General features: G+C 37.3%; 1 protein-coding gene across 1 annotated transcript in view; it reads right to left on the bottom strand.

Moving 5' to 3' along the window:
- RYR2 (ryanodine receptor 2) overlaps positions 1-21,648 on the bottom strand; it is a 754,458-nt gene that overhangs the window by 549,323 nt on the left and 183,487 nt on the right. Inside the window, exon 2 of the mRNA XM_056113587.1 lies at positions 20,758-20,877. Coding sequence (XP_055969562.1) covers positions 20,758-20,877 — 120 coding nt within the window. The remainder of the gene's footprint in view (positions 1-20,757; positions 20,878-21,648) is intronic.

Below are 21,648 nucleotides of genomic sequence, written 5' to 3'. Positions count from 1 at the left end.
CGCCCCTCTCGGAGAGCCCGGCAAGCTACCGAGAGTATCTCGCCCACACGGCAGAGCCTGGCAAGCCACCTGTGATGTATTCGATATGCCAAACACAGTAACAACAAGTCTCACGATGGAGACCTTACTGGGCCTGCTGGAGCAAACTGATGAACAATGGGAGGACAGTGACAGTGAAGTCATGACTTTATAATCCCAGCAGATGTGATTCTTCTTTAAAATGCTTTTAAACTATTTAAAATAGTTCTTCTATCTTGTTTTTAGAAGTACACCAAAGGTCTTTTAGGTGTTTTAGGTCCAACACTCACCTTTACCTTATTTTTTCAGTACATAGGCTATTTTAAAAAATGGTGGTTGGTGGGGCTGGAGCGATAGCACAGAGGGTAGGGTGTTTGCCTTGCACAGGGCCCAATGCAGGTTCGATTCCCGGCATCCCATATGGTCCCCAAAGCACCGCCAGGAGTAAGTCCTGAGTGCAGAGACAGGAGTATCCCCTGTGCATTGCTGAGTGTGACCCAAAAAGCAAACTAAAAAGAAAAAAAATGGTGGCTGGTGTTTCTAACATTTACAGAAGACATCACTTTGTGTTAAAAGCACAATGAAGAACATATACCTTATTTGTTCCTGCACTTTATCAGAGCAGAATTTAAAGATTATGTCCAGATTCTCCTCTAATTATTTAAGCCTATGCATTCACTTCATAATTTTATTTTTCTCCCCTTTCTTTTCCAACAAATATCCTGCTCAAGTATTTTCATTCTGGAATGGAATATTCAATTAGATTTTCTCCAAATGTGGAAAATAGAACTAAAATGATCTCTTTGTTTTGACCATTAGTATTTTGATTTGTTGTAATTCTGAGTACACACCCAATGGAGCTGTGGGGCTGCTTCCAGCACGAGGCTTCGGTCACCCCAGGGGGTCCGAAGATACCATGGAGTATAGGGCTCAGACACTCCCATCCTTAAGTAATCTCTAGCTATATCATTTGCATTTTTAATAACTTTTTTCTACTTACAGTCCTCTTTTCAAAGTCCACTCATCTATTACATAATTGGAAAAATAATTTCAGTGTTTTCTGGGTTCTTTTCAATGTTTTATCAACAAAATATAGTTACCGATAAAATTAAGCAGTATATAATAGAAATCATATTTTTCTCCCCAATAACTTTATGCTTTTGGGGGGCATGGTAAATTGTATACCTGGCAGTGCTCAGGATTTAATCCTGGCTCTCTGCTTGGGATGATTTCCGGCAGTGCCCAAGGTAGTCCCCATATGAAATGCTGGCGATACAACTTGGCTACAAGTAAGGAAAGACACTTAACCCTGTACTATCCTCTGACCTTTGAATTTGTGTATTATTAACTCAGCATCCACTATTCTAATTTATTGAGACAATATGGACTCTTTGAAAATTTTTTATATTCTCAGGAGAAAAATAATCTCTGCTGAATAACCATCCTCTGCTTTACCTCTAAATGTTGTCAGTGCTAAACTTGGGAATTGCTTATTTTCTCATCCAAACCCATGGTTTGCATTATTAAAATAAAGCCATTGACTTTCAAATCGGTCACTTGACCTGACCTCTCTCTTATTACCTCAGGCTCACATGAAGAGACTTGTTTGACTTCTCTTCCTGGAAGTCACAAATGAAACATAGTCCAAATAGAAAACAATATAAATGTCATCTTCCTTTATATCCCCCATCCATTTCTGTCACTTTGCATCAAACTCAGATCAAAAAATCTTTTATTTCTCCTTCACCTTACCTATCACATCAAATCTAATAAAGATTTTTGTTATATTCTGTCCTGTGCTCTACCTGACAGTTCCTTTTGATTGTACCCATTCATATTGGATAAGCCCGATTTATAGTTTCAACAGAAGTTGCAGAAGCACATGCTATTTACTGAATAGGCAGAGTCCCTCTGAATTAGAGCAGATCATTAGTTCTGAGGTGTAAGCTGTAACCAGTCATCTATCTGTTCTCGGGCACTCAGGTTTTTTCCAGATTCTGGCTATTGTAAAGAGTGCCACAATAAATAAACAAGTGCAGATGTCACTTCGACTATACTTTTTTGCCTCTCTGAGATATATTCCCGGGAGTGGTATTGCTGGATCAAATGGGAGCTCAATTTCTAATTTTTTGAGAATCATCCATACTGTTTTCCAGAAGGGCTGAACCAGTTGGCATTCCCACCAGCAGTGGAGGAGGGTCCCTTTCTCGCCACATACACGCCAGCACCGATTGCTTTTGTTCTTTTGGATGTGGGCCAGTCTCTGTGGTGTGAAATGATATCTCATTGTGGTTTTGATCTGCATCTCCCTGCTGATTAATGATGTAGAGCATTTTCTCATGTGCCTTTTAGCCATTTGGATTTCTTCTTTGAGACAGTTTCTGTTCACAGGAGATTAACACCCAAGAGTGGCTGAGATTAATACCAGATTTGCTCCATGGTTTGGAGGCCAACCACACATGCTAGGGGGAAAGGGAACTCAGATAGAGAAGGGAGCACCAAATAAAGGGTGTTGGGAGGATCCTCCCAGGATGGGAGAAGCATGCTCAAAGTAGACTATAGACCAAACATGATTGCCACTCAATGCCTCTCTTGCAAACCACAACACCCAAAAGAAGAGAGAGAACAAAAGGGAATGCCCTGCCACAGAGGCAGGGTAGGATGGGGGGATGGGGGGTGGGAGGGATACTGGGATCCATGGTGGTGGGAAATGGGCACTGATGGAGGGATGGGCATTTGATCATTTTATAATTGAAACCCAAGCACAAAAATTTGTAAGTCTACAACTGTACCTCATGGTGTTTCACTAATAAAAATCTAAAAAAAAAAAATGAAATTCCTGTATACTTGTTTCTTCCTTCCTTTTGCTGTTGTTTGTTTTTGTTTTATTTTGGAGCCACACTCGGCTGTGCTCAGGGTTTACTCCTGGCTCTGCACACAGGAATTTCCCCTGCAGTGCTCAGTGGACCATACGGGGTATCAGAGATGGAAGTTCAGCCATGTGTGAGGCAAACATCCTATCCACTGTACTATCACTCCAGCCCTCCCTTGCTATTGTAACTGAAGGAGATGTGGAGTGTTAGTTATCTGGGGCTTCCAAATCACCCTGAGCAGCAAAGTCCCCTGCCTAATGTTCAGTCTACAGTACATGTGTGAATTAAACCTTTACTATATAGAAATTCACTAAAATTTAGGGTTGCTTTTTCATACATAAAAGCATAACTTACCTATCTGAGTAACCCAGGAATGCAACGCAATTTATTTCATGCACAAAACTTAATAATAGTGGTTACCTGAAACAATATATTTTTGAGTCATTAAGAGAATCTGTCTGGGGAAATCAGAAATAGATGCTATTTGCAGTCAACAGCACTGTAAGGTAAAACTGAATGAGTCTTAAAACTCTGATTCAGCTTATACATTTCATGCAAATTGAAATCTACGAATAAAAGAGCTATCTAAATGTTAGTTACTGGTAGGCTGGTTGGTAAATCCCAAACCAGAGACAATGGTACTCTTAGCAGCAGTAGAATTATTTGTAGCAAATACCTTCTTTCTCTACTTTTTTGTCACCAATGTAACCATTTTACCAAACACTGAACATTGATTTATACCAGAACTCCAGCAGTCATCTATATGGTAGGTTTAAAGGCATATCCCTGAAAATATCAATCTAACAGCCGAAACATTATTATTCACAATAAATCTTCCCAGATTGGCTTCTTGAGTATTTATTTCCTGTTTTAAAAATGTTCTGACTACACATCAAGCTCTATCTTCCCATAAGTGCTTTGCTATGATAACTTCAGAAATACAAAATAGCACATAAATGCCATGATACACATCCATATTTCAAAAGTCGACTAAAAAATAAATGATTTCTTGAACAGGTTAAAGGAAGTAGGTTCCCAGCCTCATTTTGTTCTGCTTGTTTGACTAAGATGTACGATCTATTTTACTGACTTTGGTGTTTATGATTCATTTGCATTTTTCGTAAGTTTACTACATACGTCCATTGTATAATATTAATTACAGAATCATATTTTATATTATAGCACAGTACAAATAAAATGATATTATTTGTTTTGTAATTTGTTTTTTCTACATATGATTTTCCTCCAAGTTTCAGCAATTATCAACAAAACTGGTATATTGAATAAAATAAATGCCTTGTACTATTTCTGGTTATTTTATGTTCCTTTTATCTCAGTGTGAGGTTGGTTTGAAGAACATTTTAATTGTTAGCATTTTATATAATGTTTCCTGACCTATAATTTAAGTGAAATAAATACAAATATAATTTTAGATTACTTATTACTCTAAAACAACATGTGAAACTAAAGTATTTCTATTCTAAGATAGTTATGCTGGTAAAACCAAAATCTTATCATTTCTTCCTATATCAACTTTGTCAACATTTAATTACATAGAACTGTGTAAGTGGCTGTGCTACGTACATGTGTTATAACAAATATTTTCCTTTACATAAAGCATAAAATTATTAATAAATATTATTGCACTAAGTTCATTATCAATTTATATAAGATAAGGAATAGTATAGACACAAACACAAGTATTAATTGTGTTAACACTAGGAACTTTAATTCTTTAAAGAAGAAAAATAATGCCTGTGTACTTTTTGAAAAATAAATTTAATTTTTTTAAAAACCAACTAAACTAGTGAAGTGTGAGATCAGATATGTTATTAATAAAAGCATTTGCCCAAGACACATCATTGTTTAATTATTAAAATTCAACAACAACAAAAAATACTAAATGCAGGTAGTGAGAAATATACGCAAATATTAAAGATTTCCAAAGTGGGAGAGCAACATATTTCTCTGCCGATTCAGAGAAAGAGTGATGAAATTTTCACAATTCTAAAAGATAAAAGATTACAGTAAAAATACTGTAATGGGGGCCAGAGAAATACTGCAATGGTGAGTAGGGTGCTTATATGAAATGTGGCCAGCTCAAGTTATATCCCTGGTACCACATATATGACACCCCCTCCCAAGACCTGCCAGGAGTAATCCTGAAGCAGAGAGCCAGAAGTAAGTCTTAACTTACTTCCCAAGAGTACCATTGGGTATGGCCCCAAATAACAAACAAACAAAAAACCCTGAATAGACTTATTGCCACTATGTAAACTGAGACAGTAATCATAAACCTCCACAAGAGCAAAAGCCAGATAGGTTAACCAAAGAGTTCTTCCAAATCTTCAAAGAGGAGCTGCTACTCATCCTTTACAAGCTCTTCCAGTAATGGGAAGAAAGAGAAATTCCTCTAAAGAGGTTCTATGATACTAACATCACCTTGATACCAAAAGCTAATAGTGATATTATTGAAATGGAAAAGCTTAGACAAATACCCATAAGGAATATGGATGCAAATATTCTCAATAAATGTCTGCTGAATGAAACACAATACATTGAAAACCCATTGCCTCTTTTGCAAACCACAACACCCAATAGGAGAGAGGGAACAAAGGGGAATGACCTGCCACAGAAGCCGGGTAGGATGGGAGAGATGGGGGTGGGAGAGAACTGGGATCCGTGGTGGTGAGAAATGGGCACTGGTGGAGGGATGGGTATTTGATCATTGTATAATTGAAACCCAAGCATAAAAATTTGTAAGTCTACAACTGTACCTCATGGTGTCTCACTAATAAAAATTAGAAAAGAAAACACTATACACTATACGTTATACACTAAAATCAGTGGGATGTAACCTAGGAATGCAAGGATGGTTTAATATTTGCAAACTAATTAACCTGATACATCATATGAATAAAAGGACAAAAATATGAGCATCTTGGGGCCGGAGTGATGGCACAGCGGGTAAGGCGTTTTCCTTGCACGCAGCTGACCCGGGTTCGATCCCCCGCATCCCATATGGTCCCCCAAGCACCGCCAGGAGTAATTCGTGAGTGCAAAGACAGGAGTAACCCCTGAGCATTGCTGGGTGTGACCCAAAAAAGAAAAAAGACAAATTAAATAAATTGGCTTCTTAAAAAAATTTTTTTTTAAAATATGAGCATCTCTACAGATTCAGGGAAAGCCTCCAAATTGGTAAAGAAGTTAAATAATCACTATTTGCAAATCACATATTGTACATATTAAACCCTAAGTTATTTAAGTAAGATACTACTGTAAATTATAAATCTATAAAGTAAAATAGCAGGCAACAAAATCAATGCACAGAAATCTGTTGCATTATTACATGCAAACAACAATGTAGAGAAGAAAATTGTTCTTTTCAGTTTACTAATTCTTTTAATTTTTAACTACAGCATTTTGATTTATAAAGTTGTTCAAAATAGAGATTTAGGCATAAAATGTTCCAAACTTATAAACTTCCACCACCCATATAAACTTCCATCCACCAATACCTCCAAGATTCTCTACCTCCCCCTAGTTCATTAGGCTAATAAACTAGTTTAGAACCAGTTTGTGGTTTTCGGTATACTGTGTCATTTTCATGTCTTTTAAACAATCAAATTCCACCTTTTCCAGGTTTTTTTTTCTGATGGCAATTGTTGAAAGGCATCCTGAAACCATAAGGCACATATTTTGATTGGTTACGATACTTCCGGCCTCATGTCTAGTGTTCCCCCTCCATCCACGCTGACCCCTCCAAAAAAATAAAGAACTGGGCTGCCTCCACGATGTTACTTTAGTTTTACAGATTCTAACTGATTTAGAGACTAGCTTCCTAAACTGTGGGTCAAAATCTTATAAGAGGGTGGCTCACATAACTTGCACGGGTATCTCAACAAATCATTATTTCTTTTCTTTTTTGGGGGGGCCACACACAGCTGTGTTCAGGCTTTACTCCTAATTCTGAACTCCAGGATTACTCCTGATGGGACTCAGTGAAGCATGCAGGGTGTCAGAGAGGGATTCTGGGTTTGGGAGAGTGGATAATGGAATATTTGGGGATGCCAAGTCACAAAAAAAAAAATGCACAGTGGGTAGGGCATCTGCCTTGCACGCAGCCAACATGGCCGACCTGAGTTCGATTCCTCCGTCCCTCTCGGAGAGCCCGGCAAGCTACCGAGAGTATTCAATATGCCAGACACAGTAACAACAAAAGTCTCCAATGGAGACATTACTGGGCCCGCTCGAGCAAATCGATGATCAACGGGAGGGCCTTTACTTTACTTTTACTTTACTCTGTTCATCATCTCTTTATGAATACCCTCTTTCACATCACACTCAATATTCATATTATGTTCATTAACTTTTTTCACTCATTCAGATGTCAAACACAATCATTAACTTATTAATGATCATTTATCAAGGAGTCCCATTCTAGTGACATACCTTCTTAAAACCACACTAATAGCTCTAGCCAACAGTTGTCTCTCTCCTAGTTTTAAGATAAAGTATGTTTAACCGTTAGCATAAAATTCTTCTATTACAGTGGGTAGGGCATTTGCCTTGCATGCGGCCAACCTGGCCCACCTGAGTTTGATTCCTCTGCCCCTCTCGGAGACTACAGCAAGCTACCGAGAGTATCTCGACCCCACGACACAAGCCTGGCAAGCTACCCGTGACATATTTGATATGCCAAACACAGTAACAACAAGTCTCACAATGGAGGCGTCACTGGGCCTGCTCAACCATATCGATGAACAACAGGAGGACAGAACTACAGTGCTATTATATCTTCAATCATTGTTTCTGTTATATCTGGCCAGCTTCTCCTTTAACAATGCAATATTACCATAGATTACATAATATATAGACACATTACACAACATGTGTCAATTTTCTACTAGCTATGCTTTCTCTATAGCCCATGAACTGACAGTAAATTTGACAGTTCTTAATGGTTAAAAAATATTTTTATTAAAGACAAGATTAATATTTCATGACATGTAAAATATATCAGAATTTCACATTTTAGTGGCCACAAATACCATTTTTGGAACACAGTAAAATTCATTAATTTACATACTATCTTGACATTTTTCATGCTATGCATTGTTTTGTTCTAATAAAACATGACCAACAAAACATAAACATTTATTAGTGATTCTACATAGAAAATAAGACAGTCTCTGTATTATCATCATTTCCTGCAGTTGTGTTCAGCCTAGTTCCTGCAGTTATGCTAAACTATACTCCCACATCTAGTAAAAAGAAGGTCAGTAAGACTCTATTGCAAGATTATTCTAGTAATTCAGTGTTGATCATCTAAATTAGTACTTTCTCTTCTTTTGTTTCTGTTCTCTAGTATTATAATAAATATACCATCATCAAAGTCAAACTCATATTCTATGCCCTCATCAAAGTTCTTTCTATCTCTATATATCCTTTAGTATTTTCTTTGAAGACAGAAGTTTCTAAAGGACATTGGGTTATCACAACTTCCAAGCCACCAAAATCTATATAATTTACTGGAAGTCTGAATCAGGAAGTACAAAGATTGTCCTTCACTTTGCTTGTTACACAGCCTCTTGATCAGAGTACTCTTGACTACTTTGGTGGATCAAAATATCTATCAATTTTTCTATTGTGTTTAGGCTAATATCTGTGTATCAAAGGCAAACTCCAGGTAAGTTTTCTCCTCCAATTGGTTTCATATTCCTTATAATTAGTGACTCTCAGTTTGTTTGTTTGTTTTGGCCACACCCAGCTGTGCTCAGGCTTACTCCCGGCTCTGCAAATTTCTGAAGTTCTTTGAAAGATCTCATCAGGTGCCAGGGATTGAATCAGTGACACCTTTTGTGCCTAAAGGTTTTCTGGTCCAATCTACAAAATTTTGGATGAAAAAACTTTCAGTCCTAGATTTCAGTGTTTTCCAATTTTTCATTTCATTCCAAAAGTGTAACAGGAAATCAGAGCCTCATCTTTGACCATGACTCATTAAAGTATTTTAAAAACAAATGTTTAACTCATAAGATAATACATTATTAAATAATTTCATTAAATGTTTCCTACTTTGGGAAATTCAATTATCTCATCTTTGTTCTTTTATATCACCACTCTTTCCTAACTAGTTATCTTCAACAATACGCGTTTAGAACATTAATAATTATTTCCATAAAACTTATAAATTAAATTTAAAGAAAATTCATCCTATTCAATAAATAATCTGCCAAAACTGTATACATTGTGACAAGAACTTTAAGTATGCAATCATTTACTTTTTATAGACTGGATTCCACAATAAGAAAATTTATTTCCTTTCTTCCATACCTTTCATCTACATTGTTGTCCTCTGAATATCATGAAAAATATTTAACTTATATAATTAAAATACAAGAATTTAGAGAAATAAATATGGCTACCACTAATTAATATCATAGTACAACCACTTGACCTTTCTTTTTCCTTTATTCTGTCCAATATTAGACAAAACTCTGTGGAAGTAACAAGAAATAATATACATAGAACAATAAAACTTTTAATTTTGTTAGTATTTATTTCTCCTAATTATGTTTCATTACTTCAATTAATTTCAGGGGAAACATGTTGAGAAATAAGTATTTGTTGTAAATGTTTCATAAACTTTATTTTTAAAGCATATCTTCCTTACATCATCAGCATTTATCTTATACTGACATTTTTATTATTCAAAAATTCTCACTTGAATAAGATGAGCAGTTCATCTGGAATAAAACAACTATTATGCATCATTAATATCCTAATGCATTATTTATGGTGGTGAATAATATCCTGAAATGAGAAGTCTCTGAAGATAAAATATTGCTCTATCAAGTTCCATTATGGAAAGAAAGACTTTTAATTAAAGTGATGCATAGAAATTAGAAGGAAAAACGTTACTGATGTTCTACCTACAAGGCTCAACTTCCTTAAAGCCTGATAAAAATCAACAGTACTTTTTAACACATATGGACCATTCTTAGAAATACAGAACTACTGAAGTTGGAGACTAAAACAAGTGTTAAAGATACTTATACTAACTTTATTTTTACTAAGTTCACAAAGAAACAAAAACGTGTTATCATCAATAACATTGTCAAGCAAGTGTCATTTTTAAAGGGAACTACTTCATGATACTGACAAATGACTGATATAAACTGATACTGATTCCTTTCTAACTTAAAAACAAATTTGTTTTTAAATTAGAAAGTTTGTATATATGCATACCTGTGAGTGCATGCTAAGTATAATGCCACACATGTGCATGTTTGAATATACATATGCTTTCCAATTCATCTATTTATGAAAGCTATAAACCAACTTTATAGCCAGGTCTAGTATGAATTGTTATCATAAGTTCATTCTGCAGTACTCAATGATTCTTAGATATATAATTAAATTGTCTGTCACAGAGCTAAGTTTGTATAAGAAGAGATAAAACTAAGTATCTATGTCTAATTACATTGGTTTGCACCTTCAATGTACACAAGCATAGCAGAGAGACATTAAACATCCTTTTTATCTTAAAAAAGATATTTTTATATTTTAACCACTAAAGTTTCCCTGAAAAACAAACGGCACTGACTTTGATGTGACAGAGGATAAAGCTATTGTTTTCCATGTGACCAACCAGGGTCCTATTCCTGTTACTGCATATGCTCCCATGAGTCCTGTCAGAAATTATCCCTAAGCACATAGGTAGGTCCCTAAGCACATCCATACATGCTCGGAGTTGAAAAATTTGAAACTTTTCCTTCTCTGGAAATAACTTAAGTTGCATATTTAATTAAGAAGGGAAAATCTGAGAGTTGGAGAATAGTCCAGCAGGAAGGGTGTCTGCCTTGCATGTGGCCAACCCGGGTTCGATTCCCAGCATCCCGTATGGTTCCCTGAGCACTGCCAGGGGTAATTGCTGAGTGCAGAGCCAGGAATGACTCCTGTGCATCACCGGGTGTGACCCAAACAGAAAAAAAAAAAAAAGAAGGGAAAATCTGAAGCAAGTACTCTGGGGGAAGGTCAGGACTCCTTTTACACCTTTATACATGTTGCAAGAATGATTCTATTTATATTTTCTGAGGTAAACACAAGTTTTCAAGAAATTATTTTATGAGGATTTTTAAGTTTATTTGACAATTAAGCAATCCTATTATTCAATTTCCTCATTTCCTATCTTCATGCAGTTCTTAACACTGCAATTTATAAGTTCTCTCCCTTTTTTAATTAATTAAAATGCTCCAATTATTTTTAAAATCAAAATTTAATTCAATAAAAATTATTTTAAATTTAATCATCAATTTTCTTCTTATCCTTCTTAATTACAACCTGATGACTTCAGTTTTAAATTACTTCATTGGTTTTTTCTAGATTCTTATCTGTTTATACTATACATATAGTTTCTTACATGGTTTCTTTTCTATCTTTATTAAGATATGCATTTAATTATGACCAGTTTATCCTAATAACTTCTTTATTTTTCCTTGACCCAACATCTATGAACAGTATAGAATTTTAAACTTTCAAGTGATAATGCTGGAGTAATAGCACAGTGGGTAAGGTGTTTGCCTTGCACGCAGCCAACCCAGGTCAAACTAGGTTCGATTCCTCGATTCCTCCATCCCTCTTGGAGAACCCGGCAAGCTATCGAGAGTATCACACCCACACGGCAAAGCCTGGCAAGCTACCCATGATGCATTCGATATGCCAAAAACTAACAAGTCTCACAATGGAGATGTTACTGGTGCCCGCTCAAGCAAATCGATGAAAAATGGGAGGACAGTGCTAACAGTGCTAACAAGTGATAATAGTAGAAGTTTTGGACCAAAGATTATAAGATTATGTTCTAGTTGCATTCCTTTATGGTCATGTTTCACTTGCTACCCTTGGAATTTATTGAGTTTTTCCTTGTCACCTAAAGTATGGTCATTATTTTGTAATTTCATTTATAAATCTTTTAAAATATATAATCTCTGAGTTTAAATTTTCACCAATAAGGTCAAGTCCACTTACATTTTATACTAAAGTATTTTACTTATTTTATCAAAATGCTGTGTTATACTTCCTTGTAATTAGTATTTTTCCCCATTCATTTTTTTTACCTTTCGGAATCTCATTGTTTTAGAATACATCCCATTGGATCTGACTTTGTCAATCAATCAAAGTCTTAAATTGTTCTCAGCTTAAAAGCTACTCAATTACACTTACAACTATTTGTATAATTGGTTATTTTGAGTATCAACTCTCTTATAATGTTAAAATAAGTATGTTTGTTTTAAACAAACATAAATATGGGTTAACCTCTAATTATTTTGTTCCTTCGCTTAAAACATTATGTGCATGTACCACAGATTTCATCATGTGATCTATTTTATTTTCATATTATAACCTCTCTTGTATATATCTATAGAAATTTAATGTCTAAATTTAAAGCATAGATATGGATATATTTTATTTAGAAACTTTTAGCTATCCTTATGCTACTACTTTAAACAATATCCATCAATTATATTTGTGCATATTAACAACCATTTGTTCTATGAAGAATATTAAAAATAGTTAATAACTTCTTTTTCATTTTATCTCCCAACATCTAATTTGAGGAGGCTGGAGAGACAGTAGAGCAGGCCACTTGTCATACATACGACGAATCAGCATCTGATATGGTCCCCATGCAGAACCAGAAGTAATCCCTGAGCATCTCCAGGGGTGGCTCAAAAACAAGAAAAAAAACAAACATCTAACTTGAGGTATTATTTTTACATTCATATAATATCTATAAGCACTGTAGCACTGTAGCACTGTCCTCCCATTGTTCATAAATTTGTTCAAGCAGGCACCAGAAACGTCTCCATTGTGAGACTTGTTGTTACTGTTTTTGGCATATCGAATACACCACGGGGAGCTTGCCAGGCTCTGCTCTGTGGGCAGGATACTCTCAGTAGCTTGAGGTGCTCTCAAAGAGGGATGGAGGAATCGAACCCAGGGTAGCCACGTGCAAGGCAAATGCCCTACCCACTGTGCTATCACTCCAGCCAAACTCTCCCTGTTCCTACCCCCATTTTTGGTAGTCTGACCAATAACACCATAAGAGCCTAGAGCTTACATATTAGTCTCTTCCTTAAACCATCCTGACTCTCACCGACTCAAATAGACGTGTTTCAATTCCCTACTACCATTCTTCACGCCAGAGTCAGGTTCATCCTCCAGTAAGTCCTTCATGGAACCACTATCCTTAAAGCTTGCCTTGTTCATAATTGTTTATAGCTTTCATATGAGAACAACTTAATAGAAGTCCTTTACTCATATATCACCCCAAGCCAATGAGAAAAGCACATATCAAAAATCCTGGAAGCTGCTTGTGTTGGTGGGGTTGTGGTAAAAAGGACACTCATCCATTGTTGGCGAGAATGCCATCAGATTCAGCTTCTCTGGAAAGCAATATGAAGATCTCTCCAAGAAATAGGAAAATAACTCCCACATGACCCAGTAATACCACTTCTTGGCATCTATGCCCCAAACACAAAGACATGAATCCAAAAGAATATATGCATACCTATGTTCATGGTGTTAGTATACCAGCCAAGATGTGGGAACAACCCAAATGCCCAACTACAAATGCATGGACCAAGAACTTGTAATATATACACAACGGAATATTATGCAGTTCTAAAAAAAATGAAAAACTATGTAATTTTACATGACATAGATAGAACTAGAAAATAAGTGAAGGGGCTAGAGCAATAGCACAGCGGATAGGGTGTTTGCCTTGAACACGGCCGACCCAGTTCGATACCCATATGGTCCCCTGAGCACCGTGAGGAGTAATTCCTACTTTCAGAGCCAAGAGTAACCCCTGTGCATCGCCAGGTGTGACCCAAAAAGCAAGGAAGGAAGGGAGGGAGGGAGGGAGGGAGGGAGGGAAGGAGGAAGGGAGGGAGGGAGGGAGAGAGGGAGGGAGGGAGGGAGGAAGGAAGGAAGGAAGGAAGGAAGGAAGGAAGGAAGGAAGGGAGGGAGGGAGGGAGGGAGGGAGGGAGGGAGGGAGGAACTGAAGTAAGTCAGAAGGAAAGGTGTGTTTACAGAAGATCTCACTCATTCATGCGACTTAAAGATACAGAGACACTGCAACAAAAGGTCAAAGGCAACATAAGAAAACTAATTCACTCGTAAAAAAAAAATACTGAGTTTTTTGGGAGCTGGACTTAAAAGGAAGGGGCACTGAAATCATTGCGGGAGGGTGTGAGAGGGGAACCACGGTGGGTATGTATGATGTTGGAATTAGGTACATGGGAAAATACTATTAATGCTATCGTAAATCATGGTACCTCAAAAAAGGTAAAGGTAAAGGCCCTCCCGTTGATCGTCGATTTGCTCGAGCGGGCCCAGTAACGTCTCCATTGGAGACTTTGTTGTTACTGTGTCTGGCATATCGAATACTCTCGGTAGCTTGCCGGGCTCTCCGAGAGGGGCGGAGGAATCGAACTCGGGTCGGCCATGTTGGCCGCTTGTAAGGCGAACGCCCTACCCGCTGTGCTATCGCTCATTCTTGACTCATATTTTCTTCCCTGGAGTTTCTGGAATGTGGAATGAAGGAAAGAATTTTGTGGCTCTATTATTAATTCTCAGTCCTTGTGAGCCTGTGTTCTCTCAACTGTGGAACTTCAAACAGTTTTCAATCCCTCCCCCGTCCCCTGCCTAAGTGGGACACAATGACTAAAAAAGTAGACTGCAGTGTTGATTTCCCTCTCCTTGGGTAGGGCTGGAGCTATAGCACAGTGGTAGGGTGTTTGCCTTGCGCACAGCCAGCCCAGCCAAGCCGGGTTCGATTCCTCTGCCCCTCTCGGAGAGCCTGGCAAGCTACGGAGAGTATTCAATATGCCAAACACAGTAACAAGAAGTCTCACAATGGACACGTTACTGGGCCCGCTCGAGCAAATCGATGGACAATGGGAGGACAGGACAGTGGGTAGGTTAGACACTGATAATCTTGTGGACAAGGCTCTGATAAATTAATTTAATCTGATGGCAGATCTTGCCTAGAAGAATAAAACAATCTGGGACATTTAAAAGTTTTTATTTTTCCCTCCTGCAGTGGTAAGCATATGAGGATTTTTTGTCTATATCTCCCAGAAAATAAAGCCCTCCAAAATAAGGAGCCCTTCTATAACTGCATCCCCCAGAATTTTTAACTCAAGCTGTGCAAAAAGCTTCTTTGATCAACTCATTTTACCCCTACCCATTCGAATCCCTATATAAACTGCTACTCTAATAAATTATAATCCTCTATACCTATCCTCAGACTCTAATTTGTAGGGGTTTGCCCTGCAACGTCACTTCTCTCATAGATCTAAGAAGAGTTGCTGATTTTTCACTGTGTTAAGGTTTTCATTTGTTTTTAGGATTGAATGCTCCTTTTAAGCTTCCTAAATGGCAAATAGCAACCTGGAAGTGTTGCATGCCCTTTCAATACCAAACTTCATTTCTCTTGGATTTTTCTTTAAATAGGTTTTTATTTTTCCCTATTCCATTACTCTGAAGGCACTACCTGTGGATACACCTGTCTTGATGGACTCTTCTCTTTAAGTCTCCATTTCTAAAAACAGTTTTTAAATTTACAAGCCTCTTTTGTAATCACCCAGATTTTCCCTAATCTTTCCCTCTCATCTTATTTCTTATTTTTTAAATATTTTATTAAAGAGCCATGATTTATAAAGTCACTGATAATTGTTGCTTTTCTTTCATAGTGCCTCTCTATGTTTTCATTTCTTTTAACTCATTTTGAAACACTTCACAATTAAAACTCTGAGAAATATTATTCTGCTTCTACATTTTTGATACCTAAAATTAATTATATTTATATTGTCACTGTCACTGTCCCCCCATTGTTCATCGATTTGCTCAAGTGGGCCCAGTAACATCTCCATTGGAGACTTTGTTGTTACTGTGTTTGGCATATCGAATACATCACGGGTAGCTTGCCAGGCTCTGCCATGCGGGCGAGATACTCTCGGTAGCTTGCCAGGCTCTCCAAGAGGGGCGGAGGAATCGAACTCGGGTCGGCCATGTTGGCTGCGTGCAAGGCAAACACCCTACCGCTATGCTATCGCTCCAGCCCAATTATATATTATACTTAGAAAAGAAAATTATAAAAATATACAAATGAATACAAATTGCATCACTGTATAAATTATACCTGGTTCCATATGATTATTCATGTAATTATATATTGTCAAAAGATAGATAAAGGATATGTAAGGAAATGATAATCAGGAGCAAAATTACATCTAGGGGCACACCTAAAAAATAGGTACAAACTGAGACAAGCTCTTTTGTAATCTTAAAAAAGGGTGAGCCATCATAACTTTTGTTGCTTTGCAGCTTAAGAGTAATCTGTCTGCTCCTTTTGTCTAGTTTTCAACACACAACTATCATTTTCTCATAGCTATTGCTTCTGTTTTTTGCCAGTTTTTACCCAGACCTTCTTCTATCCTCTACCCATTATCACACAAGTTGCTTCAAACTTGAATCCCCGCATTTTCTACCCAGAGGAAGGGTTCATCAAGAAAGGAACTTTATTGAATTATTTATTGCCAAAGCTCCACTGGACAAGATTTCTCCAGAAATAACCATCCTATCCATGGTCCCTTAACACCTTCTAAGTTGGGGGTGTTTTGACCAGCTTTCTAGTGGATATCTGTTATTGACTTTTCAATACAAGTGAATGTGTGTTCCTTTTCCGCTGCTTTCTCCTTCATGTTCACCACAAGTGGGGATAAACTTGTCACCAACTTTGTTTTAAAGGTTATATTAGCTATGGCTTTGACATTTGCAATCCCCTTAGTGGTTTTTATATAGAAATTCTAAGAAGTTTAGAACTATGTTTCCTCGATAACTTCTTGCTTATCCTCAAACTTTAAACAAAAACAAGTAGGCCTGTCAAACAGAAACTAATTCCTAAATGAAGAAACCAACTACTCAATCCTAAACATAGAAACTAAAATAAAAAACTTCATATAAAAAGTATACAAGAAATATATATATCAGAAATAATAAATGACATTAAACTGTATCATCCGAGTTTGTATTTATATTTTATGCAGGTAGAAATGTGTAGACAAACTAAGAAGATGAAAAAGTTTTCTGAAAAGGTCAGTCCTGCCTTTGATTAAAAGATTCTATAGCTTAAGATATTTCTGGGCTCTTTTCCAGGAACACATATATAATTTACTATGACTGACTACTCACAGCCAGTAATCTGTCTGTTCTTCTCACCTTTATAATAAACACAGCAGACATTGACTTGAAAAAATTAAAAAGGCCATCTCATGTTTTCTACTAATAAAAGTCAAATAAAAAGATAGCACTGTAGCACTCTCCTCCCGTTGTTCATCAATTTGCTCGAACGGGCCCAGTAACGTCTCCACTGTGAGACTTATTACTGTGTTTTGCATATTGAATACATCACAGGTACTTTGCCAGGCTTTGCCGTGACAGAGAGATACTCTCGGTAGCTTGTTGGGCTCTCCGAGAGGGGCAGAGGAATCGAACCCGGCTTGGCTGGGTCAGCCACGCACAAGGCAAATGCCCTACTGGCTTAAATGTTTGTGAGATTTTTTGTCATTACTGGTGGTGGTGGTTTTGAGGAAAGACAAATTGGGCCTATCCAGCTGTGTAAGTGAAAAGAGGCTCATAAATCTCAGGGCTGGAAAGAATAGGGATGTTGCTGGCGCTTGTTTGAGGAAATCAATAACCAATGGGATGGCAGTGATAGTGATACAGTGATACAGCCATGTGGGGGGACTATTCCTAATTCTGTGCTCAGAGAAAGCTCCTACAGTTCCCAGGAGACCATACAATGTAGCAGGGATAGAAGTACAATTGGCTGCATGCAAGGCAAGTTCATTACACCCTGTATTATCTCTCTAGTCCCAGCCAATGTATTTTAAACATGAAATGAGATCAGTGTTTTGATTTTATTATAGAAATTTTAAAGTCTCATAAAAATATAATTAGCCTCTGACAGAGGGCTAGGACAGCAGATAAGGTGTTTGTCTTACTTGCAACTGACCAAGATTAAATCCCTAGCACGCCACATGGTTCCTGAAGCCTGTCAAAAGTGATCCCTGAGCACAGAGCCAGGAGTAAGCTCTGGTAACCTGCCAGTTATACAAAAAAAAGCCATTATAATATGTATGTTGTTTATGTATATGTTTATATACACATATTGTACATATACATACTTATGTACATATACATTTCACATATGTATATATGCATAGACAAACACACTAGTGACTCCCTTCCAAATTTAATAATCCACTAAGTGTTGGGTTTTGCCTGTTTGATTTTGGGGCCATACCTAGTGCTCAGGCTGAAGCAATAGCACAGCAGGTAGGGCGTTTGTTCTGCATGCAGCCGACCTGGGTTCGATTCCTCTGTCCCTCTCCAAGAGCCCAGCAAGCTACCGAGAGTATCCCACCCACATGGCAGAGCCTGGCGAGTGCCCCGTAGCATACTCTATATGCCAAAAACAGTAACAACAAGTCTCATAATGTAGATGTTACTGGTGCCTAGTAGAGCAAATCGATGAACAATGGGAAGACAGTGCTACAGTGCTACCTAGTGCTCAGGGCTCACTCCTAGCTCTTGTTGTACTATAGCTCCGGCCCCCAGTTTTGTTTTAGGAACCACTTATTAGTTCAAAGCTCTATGCAAGGTACTATGAGATAAGAAAATAAATTAGATAGGCTCTTGTCCTCGGGGTTTTCAGAAGCTGGTTTACATATATGAGACTACACATGCACATACACACAAGGAAAGATGGAGCAGACATTATACAGAATTAAGCTCAACTGACATTATAATGAAATTATAAACAAAATACCTAAGAAGCAGAACCCAAAACATTTGTAGAAAAAGGCTAGAAAGGGGGCTATATGTGAGAGCCACTGATCAAGAAGCTGTTTTAGCAGGTACAAAGGTTTGGAAAGATTATACTTGTAGGGAGAGTAAAGGCAAATTGAGATATGGAGCGAAGCATGGAATAAAAAAATAGGGGATGATCAAGTAATCTCAGTAGGAATAAGAAAAATGTATGACACGGGAACTTAAAAAAATAAACCTCCAGCATCTCACCCCAAATGCCATTTTTTAGAAAAACTGAGAAAGATAAGAAATGTAAAGATAAACTAAGAAAGTAAAGATTACCTAAAAATTATTTAACATCAGTTCTCTAGGTCATCAGCAAAATCTAGAAGCCAAGTATTCCTGTTAGAACTAACCAGTTAAATTAATGTCTAACCTTATTTCAGTGCCTTGACTACTACATGATATGCTTACTACAATTTCAGAGGCATTTATTTTTAGTACTGAAAATGTGCTTTTAAGATCCAAGAGAACAAAGCTAGCAAAATGTTCAACACAATTCACAAAATCAAGTCAACTAATGAAATGGGCTGCTTGCTTCTAACTACTGCAAAATCCAGAAACTATAAGAAATTATATTAAAATACTTAGCATTTTCTTTCCAAAAAGAATTATTTTCACATCCAAGACTATATACAAAACACTTGTAAATTAAAAATAAGTCTAAGAAGGCCTATGAAATGCCTAATTCTTTAGTAGAAATTAATCTAATACTAATGTTCACATTAAATGAATATAACAGTTAAATTATATAAATTCATTGTTTGATTCACTTCACAGAGTAACCAAAGAGGCTTTATCGTGTAAGGGAAAGAATCAAGACTTTGATGCCAGAAAACCCTAGGTGCGCGTGTGAAAATCACTGCAACTCGATTGCTTCAAATCAAATTAAGCATTTCTTAAGAACAGTACCCGACCTCTATTAGCTTTCCATTTTCTCATCTATACTGAGTCTATGGATGTATTAATTATACACATTCTTACTGTAACAATTAAATGAGTTCACATCAACAGACTCTGCATAGAAAGATTAAACTGATTGCTTTCTAGTTAAGCTTCTACCCCCAGAAACACCATTTCCTCTTCCCCTCATGCACAAAATGTGATCTATCAAAACATCCTGTAAGTCTTCATGACTCTCCCTTTAACATGCACACATTTACCTACCACCATGACTTCTAGTCTGAAGAATTCATCAAAATTCTACAGACTTCCAAACTAGTCACCTGTTTGTACTTTGCTGTTTTAACATCCTCTCTAATCGTAAGAAAAAAAAAAATCTAAACACCTAAATCAAATGGTATCACTCACCTACTCCAAAGACCACCTTTCAAATAAGTGAGAAACCTTAAGTAATAAGTAGAAACTGGATGTCCCTGGCTGACATGGCCCCCTTTCCCATATGTCCCACCACTAGCTCACCCCTTCACATACTAGAGTTTCTCCTGGCTCCTTGCTGTTTCTTAAACATCCTGCAGATTCCCATGCAGATAATGCCTAAACATTACCTGGATAGGACTTCTTCCAGAAGGATCAAGAACAGCTCAATCCCATATCTGTCTACACTGTTCAAGTGTCACTACAACAAAATGACTGTGCCTATCACACTTTGTGAACAGTAAATCCTTGCCTCATCCTCTACATCTTACTCTGTTTTTCTTCTCAGTCACTAATATACAGGTTTACATTTCTACACAAATATAAATATCCTGGGTGCAAGAAATGTACCTATGCGATCATATCTGAGTGGTTTGCATAAAGCAGAGACTCAATTAAAAATACGCTTCTAGAACAGTGAAGGCTTATAGCTCATATCGCCTTTAGTTTATGTGTGCCAAAAAAAAAAAAAAAGAAGAGTGGCCATCAATTACTACGATGCACTAGTAAAACTTGAATATTTGGACAGCCTGAAAAGGGTTTATCCCACCTTGGAATTTGAAGTGGACTCCAAGAAACAAAGTCTGTTGCCAAATCCTTCTGCTGCCAAGCATAATTTCTGTTGTTCTTTGTGGATGGTTGCGGTACACTGCAAAACCACTTCATCATCCTGCAAACGCAGAGAAAATAAAAGGAGAAAACAAGTGAGATTAGACATGACTAGACAGACAAAAATATATACAGAGCATTATTTTAGTGCATTTCTACAATCTAAGATACAAAGGAAGAACAACCATTAAAAAAAACCCCATAGAATCAATCACTAAAGCACTTTTACTTGCAAATATTACTAGGTAAGGGTAGTGGTCTGGATAGTACAGCGGGTAGGGCGTTTGCCTTGCATGTGACTGACCTGGCCGACCCGAGTTCGATTTCTCCACCCCTCTCAGAGAGCCCGGCAAGCTACCAAGAGTATCTCGCCTGCACGGCAGAGCCTGGCAAACTACCCATGACGTATTCAATATGCCAAATATAGTAACAACAAAGTCTCACGATGGAGACGTTACTGGGCCTGTTCGAGCAAAATCGATGAACAACGGGAGGACAGTGCTACAGTGAGTGCTACAGGTAAGGTTAGTAAGAGAGTGAGGTTATCGCTATTCAAGAGAATCAAGTTTTCGAACTGCCCTTTCTGACATCCAGAGGTAAATTGCACAGGGAATAGTAAAATATTGTATTTCCATGTTAACACTCTAACAGTCTGTTTTAATCATTCAAATGATCAAGAAATTGTCTGACATTTCTAGGACATCAAGTGTCACAAGAATGGAACTAATTCCAATAGCAGCACACATGAAGCTCCAAATTAATACAGGAAAACAGGTCAATAACAGAGCTTCAAGGTAAAATTAAGCAGGAAAAATACAGCAGTTCAACATTC

This window comes from Sorex fumeus, unplaced genomic scaffold (genome assembly GCF_029834395.1).
Source record: "Sorex fumeus unplaced genomic scaffold, SorFum_2.1 ptg000021l, whole genome shotgun sequence".
NCBI lineage: Eukaryota > Metazoa > Chordata > Mammalia > Eulipotyphla > Soricidae > Sorex > Sorex fumeus.
This window is presented reverse-complemented; position numbering and strand designations above follow the sequence as displayed.